The sequence below is a fragment of the Myotis davidii genome, unplaced genomic scaffold, assembly GCF_000327345.1.
Source record: "Myotis davidii unplaced genomic scaffold, ASM32734v1 scaffold464, whole genome shotgun sequence".
Lineage (NCBI taxonomy): Eukaryota > Metazoa > Chordata > Mammalia > Chiroptera > Vespertilionidae > Myotis > Myotis davidii.
This window is the reverse complement of record NW_006295287.1, coordinates 848152-854868: the sequence shown is the minus strand read 5'-3', so window position 1 is coordinate 854868 and position 6717 is coordinate 848152. Positions and strand designations below refer to the sequence as shown.

General features: G+C 55.9%; 1 protein-coding gene across 1 annotated transcript in view; it reads right to left on the bottom strand.

Annotated features, from left to right (window-relative positions):
- NUCB1 (nucleobindin 1) overlaps window positions 1–6717 on the bottom strand; it is a 25778-nt gene that overhangs the window by 18286 nt on the left and 775 nt on the right. The window contains 2 exon segments of the mRNA XM_015567965.1: window positions 44–190; window positions 3249–3432. Coding sequence (XP_015423451.1) covers window positions 44–190; window positions 3249–3432 — 331 coding nt within the window.

Below are 6717 nucleotides of genomic sequence, written 5' to 3'. Positions count from 1 at the left end.
GCCCTCCAGCCCCACCCCTGCTCACTGGGCCCTGCCCCCCAGCCCACCCCTGCTTACTGGGCTCCTGCTCCGCGTCCATCTTGGCCTTGAGCAGCATCCGAAGCCGCGACACCTCCTGCCGCTTGAGCTCGTCCAACTTGGTGCGGACATGGTGACTGACAAAGTCCAGCTCCCGGCTCAGCTTCCCGCTCTGGCCGGAGAGTGAGGGACACTGGTCAGGCTGGAGGCCCAGACGGGGCACAGTCTCTGGCCTCCCTGGAACCTTCCACAAGCTTCCTCATGCCTCCCAGGGCTCCACAGAGGCCCCGAGACAAGGTCCCAGCCCCTCAGCTTGGCCTTGGAGGCCCTGCCCACTCCTGTGGCCCCACCTCCCGTCACTCATCCAATCATACTCGGTTCCAGCCACTCTCACTGGGTGTAGGTCCCCAAGCTCAAGGCCCTTTGCCACCTCAGGGCCTTTGCACACGCTGGGCCCTCTGCGGGGGAAGCTCTCCCACCACCGCTTCCCAAGCCTAACCAGACCCTCCTGTCCTGCAGACGCAAAGCAGATGGCAGAATCCCCCCAACAACCCTCTGGGCCCTGCCCCCCCCCATGTACATGCATACACATGTGCACACACGCACACACACACATGTACATGCATACACATGTGCACATGCACACACACCGTGCGGAGCAGGAGGCCTTCACTGAGCTGCTTCCATTACCACTTGTATGTAATTATGTATGTGTTTTCCGATGGTCTTAGGTGACCCCTGTGAAAGGGTCGTTCGACCGCCAAAAGGGTCGCGACCCACAGGTTGAGAACCTCTGCCCTCGCCGGTTTGGCTCAGTGGATAGAGCCTTGGCCTGCGGACTGAAAGGTCCGGTTTGATTCGCACCATGGAGAGGCAAGAGGCTTAGGAGAGCCAGACCCGGTCCCGGGGCACAGGCAGTGCAGCTCTGGGCTGTGTACACAGGGTGCTTTATTCTCCGGAGTGATACATGCTATGGTGGGTTGGGCTTGGGCCGATGTCCCCATATGTACAGACTGAATAAAGTGGGTCTCTGAGAAGTTTGATTTGCCTTCATGTGGAAGGGAGATGGGCGTGTTTCTGTCTCTCTCTCCCTTTGCCTTCCTCTCTGAAATTATTTTTTTTTTAAAAAAAGAATTTCCAGGCTCGGCACTCACCCACCGCCCCAGCCCCGTCCGCTGGTCTCTGTCCGTTATAAGGAACCGCCAGCAGCTGATGTACCGGAAGCTTGGTTTGCACACAGTTCCTCCCGTCTCTGTCTGAAATGTCAGGGCCCTCCCCCTCCCCCACCCATTTCACCTTCTATCCTCCCTCCCCCCCAGAATCCACCCTCACCCGGGTGTCCCTTCCCTAGAGGCGACCTCTCGCTTGTCAGACTGGACGGGCCCTCTTTGGGGCCTCCCCGGGGCCCCGCCTAAACCACCGCTCAGATCTCGGATGGCTTCCTGTCACTCATGACTCAGTGGGGCCCCGAGCCCTCAGCACAGTCCCTGAGCCAGGCTCCGAGCGGGACCCCCTGGGCCTGTCCTCTAGGTCTGCCCACGACCCCATTTCCAGGCGAACAGAGTGAGGCCCAGGACAAGCCGCTTGCCCAAGGCCCCTCAGTGAGGCCGGGCGGCCAGGGTGCACCCCAGCGCCAGCCCGCTCCCTGCAGGACCGGTCCCTCCACCCCCCTCCCTGCTGGGCCTCACAGCGGGCTCAGGCGTCCGATCTAACCCCGAACCCTAACCGCCACCGATGATGACATTTCCCGCAGGCTCCCCACGTGCCTGGCCGGCCCTTGGGGAAATCACCGCCGATTTGCAAAACCACTCTCACAACGGAGAGGTGTTACCAGCCTGCGTTTTCTGAGAAGGAAAGCGTGGACCCCGGGAGCGCAGGCGGGGCCGGGCTTGGAACCCGGCACCGGCCCACCCTGAACCTGCCCGCACAGTGGCCTCTGCTTCTGACTTCGCTTCTCAGTGGTGCAACTTGGGGCAAGCCCAGGGGCCGCTGGTGCCTCAGTTTCCCCAGATGGGCAGTGGGAGGGGTTGGACCCAGCTGTCTCTGCTGTTACGTGTTTCTCCTCAGGGGCAGAGTGGACAAGGACAGACAAGGGCCCTGGGAACGCTGGGAGGTGTTTTGGGGGAGAGCAGGGCTGCCTCCCCACCAGTTCCAGGTCCTGGGGCCTCTCCTGGGCCCAGGTTTTGGAGAACTTGGGATGTCTCCCCTAGAAGGGACATTTTTTTTTAAAATATATTTTATTGATTTTTTACAGAGAGGAAGGGAGAGAGATAGAGAGTGAGAAACATCGATGAGAGAGAAACATCGATCAGCTGTCCCCTGCACACCCCCTACTGGGGATGTGCCTGCAACCCAGGTACATGCCCTTGACCGGAATCGACCCTGGGACCTTTCCGTCCGCAGGCCGATGCTCTATCCACTGAGCCAAACCGGATTCGGCTAGAAGGGACGTTTTTAAAAAATATATATTTTTATTGATTTCCAAGAGAAGGGAGAGGGAGAAACATCAGTGATGAGAGAGAATCACTGATCGGCTGCCTCCTGCATGCCCACACCGGGGATCAAGCCCACAACCCAGGCATGTGCCCTGACCGGGAATCCAACCGTGACCTCCTGGTTCATAGGTCAATGCTCAACCACTGAGCCACACCGGCCGGGCAGAAGGGACATTCTGACAGCACCCAGGGAGGGAGTGTGTGTGGTGGGGTGGGGAGACGGAGCCGGGCAGGGACAGGGCGTGGGCTCAGGGGGTGAGACCCGGGCCCACAGAAGGACAAACCCTGCGCTCAGGACCTCAGCCTTCTCTTCTGTGAGGTGGAGATAATCAGGGCCGATCCTTCTCAGGCAGGAAGCGCTGTGCTCAGTACTGAGCGCGCACACGCTGGGGACACCACTGTGGCTGTGGAAACCCTGTGCAAGTCTAACCCGGGACCATCCACGCTGGAACCCCGGAGGCAGGTTCTGTGACACCCATTTTACAGATGGGGAAACTGAGGCACAGCAAGGGGCGGTCACATAGCTGATACGTGGCAGAGCTGAGGCTGGGAGCTGCGACATCTGAGACACTACACACTCTGTGTTCCCAAGTCCCTTCCCAGGCGTGTGACCCGGAGAAGCGATTTCTCCCCTTGCGAGGGCTGGAGCCACGTGGCCCCTTTAAGGAACGCGGTCCTTCCCGAAACTCTGCCCCTGAGCCCGTGTCCCCTCCTGCCCCTCGCGCCCAGCCGCACCTTGATATCCTCCGCGTTGGCGGCCTGCAGCTTCTCTCGGAAGTGCCCGTCCGTCTCCAGCACGTTAATGACCTCCTGGAGGTAGCGGTGATAGTACAGACCTGTGTCCTGCGGAGACAAAGAGGAACAGAGCAGCTCAGTCCCCGCCTGAAGCGGGGGGCCCAGACCCGGCTCCCCGAGGCATCTGCGGAGGGACCCAGAGAGCCCCCACTTGGAGCTGGGGGCTCGCCCCCTGGATCAAGGCTCTGCAGCCAGCAGACGGGTCCTAACCCCCATCTGCTCTGTAACCCAGGAACCTGCTGACCTCCAGGCCACAGCTCTCACCTCTGCCCAGGTCTGTCGTGGAGACAAAATGTGTCACAAGGGCACACACACACCCAACGCTGCTCACAGGGTGGGGCTTACCCAGCAGACACACTGGTACTTGTCGGCGAGCAGAGTTCGTTCGTTCGTTCGTTCATTCGTTCATTCATTCATTCATTCAATTAGCATCCACTGAGCCCCTACCATGTGGCAGGTGCTGCTATAGACTGAAGCTCTGGGTTCCTGGCCCCACTGCTCAGAGCTGCGCAGGAAAGAAAATGAGACACACAGCCTGGCCCGATGATAAGGATGCGGACGACACTCCGCCTGCTCTGGCTCTCACGACATCAGTTGAGGAGCACACAGTAGGTGCTTAGTACAAGGTAAGCGAATCCCAGCTATGCCACTGTGGGTGCACCCTTTCCTACTGTTGCTAAAACAAAGTATCACAAAGTAAGTGGCCTAGAGCAACACACAGTTTATTCTCTCAGCGTCTGGAGGTCAGAGAGCAACATGGGTTGGTGGGGCTCAGCAGGTTCCCCAGGCCCCAGGGGAGAGCATTTCCTTGTTTCCTCCCGCTCCCATGGGCCGCCTGCGCTCCTTCGCCCATGGCCCTGCTCACTCTGACATCTCCCACCATCACATCGCCTCTGGCGCTGACCTTCCTGCCTTCCTCTTAGCGCAGCGGTTCTCAACCTGAGGGTCACGATCCCTTTGGGGGTCGAACGACCCTTTCACAGGGGTCACCTAAGACCATCGGAAAACACATAGATAATGACATATTGTTTTTGTGATGAATTACTGTGCTTTCATTATGTTCAATTTGTCACAATGAAAATACATCCTGCAGATCAGATATTTACATGATGATCCATAACAGTAGCAATATTACAGTGATGAAGTATCAACGAAAATAATTTTATGGTTGGGGGTCACCACAACATGAGGAACTGTATTAAAGGGTCGCGGCATTCGGAAGGTTGAGAACCACTGTCTTAGAGGGACCCTGGGCTCACCTGCATGACCCAGAATAACGCTTCCATCTCCATGGCCCTGCTCACTCTGACATCTCCCACCATTACATCGCCTCCGACACTGACCTTCCTGCCTTCCTCTTAGAGCAGCGGTTCTCACCTGCGGGTCGCAACCCCTTTGGGGGTTGAACGGCCCTTTCACAGGGGTTGCCTAAGACCATCGGAAAACACATATATAATGACATACTGTTTTTGTGATGAATCACTATGCTGCAATTATGTTCAATTTGTCACAATGAAAATACATCCTGCAGATCAGATATTTACATGATGATCCATAACAGTAGCAATATTACAGTGATGAAGTAGCAACGAAAATAATTTTATGGTTGGAGGTCACCACAACATGAGGAACTGTATTAAAGGGTCGCGGCATTAGGAAGGTTGAGAACCGCTGTCTTAGAGGGACCCTGGGCTCACCTACATGACCCAGAATAACGCTTCCATCTCAAGATGCCAGCTCAGTCACACCCGGGGACACCCTTTTGCCGCAGGAGGTGATATATTCCCAGGTTCAAGCGATTAGGGAGGGGACATCTTTGGGGACCATTTTTCAGCCAAACACAGTGGGTTGAAATCTTGTTAGGTAGGACTGCCAGGATGCCTCAGTGTCCTGTGCTTGTACTTCCCAAGTCTGGCAAACTTAGTCCCTGAACAAGTTCCTTAATCCCTCTGTGCCTCAGTTTCCCCACCCCCCTGTGGTTGATGTTTATAACATTCGGTGCTTTCCACTAGTCTCCGTGTAAAGACATTCTCTATCATAGCCCACAGGGCCCCGTGGGACCTGCCTCATCCCGTCCCCTCTCTTGTTCAGTCAGCTCCAGCCACATTGGCTTCTTCCGCCCAGGCTGCTCCCTCTGCCTGGGATCTGTGGTTCCGCCCTGAACTTCAGATCTCGCCTCAATGGCCATCACTCCTTGTGTCCACTCCCAGGAGCCCCGAGAGCTAGGCCGGCCTGCGATGGGACTGGGCTTGCGTTAGGGCTGTGCTTGGCTCATAGAAGATGCTCAAGAAATGTGTGGAGCCCTGACCGGTTGGCTCAGTGGATAGAGCATTGGCCTGCGGACTGAAGGGTCCCAGGTTCGATTCCAGTCAAGGGCATGTACCTTGGTTGCGGGCACATCCCCAGTGGGGCGTGTGCAGGAGGCAGCTGATCCATGTTTCTCTCTCATGGATGTTTCTAACTCTCTATCCCTCTCCGTAACTCTCTGTAAAAAATCAATAAAATATATTTTAAAAGAAATGTGTGGAGTGAATGAGGAAAAGGAAGCCCTTCTGTCTCTGCAGAGATTTCTCTGGGCAGAGGCCTAAGTCACTGGGTGGGGACCTGCCACACAGGAGCCTGGCACAGTCTGTCCCGGAGATAGTGACGGGCCGGTTCCTAGGGGGAGGATCCTCCCTAGTGCGAGGATTCCGGTCATAAATCAGGACGCTGGCCTTGAGGAAATCTCTCAAGTTCCAAATACCAAATGCCCTAAGACCAGTGGTTCTCAACCTTCTGGCCCTTTCAATACAGTTCCTCATGTGGTGACCCCCAACCATAACATTATTTTCGTTGCTACTTCATAACTGTCATGTTGCTACTGTTATGAATTGTCATGTAAATATCCGATATGCAGGGTGGTCTTAGGCGACCCCTGTGAAAGGGTCCTTCAGCCGCCGAAGGGGTCGCGACCCACAGGTTGAGAACCGCTGCCCTAAGACCGAAGGTTTCCTAGCGTTGGATAAATACCTACTGGAATTACCTAACCGGGCGGTTTATAAGCCTCTTTGTCATTTGAACTACAACTCCCAGGAGCTCCAGGAAGTGAGAACTGCCCAATTAGCTAACAACACAACACCTGTGTAAGGCGCTACTGGGAAATGTAGTTCTTTTGTTCAAATTCCTGCTTGAGGAGAGGGGAGTCTTAAAAAAATAAAATAAAATAAAATAAATAAAAAACACTCCCCCCAAAGAGAGGTTTAGGGGTGTGTGTAGAGGTGGGGTGTTGGGGGGCGGGAGCTGATGCCGACTTTTCACTTAACATCTGGCCTCATTTCCCACAGTTCAGAGTCAGGGACTTGGACATCTGTTCCCTCAGCCCGCGCCCCCCGCCACCCCCCATCGCCCCAGTTTTTCATCAAGTCAAAGC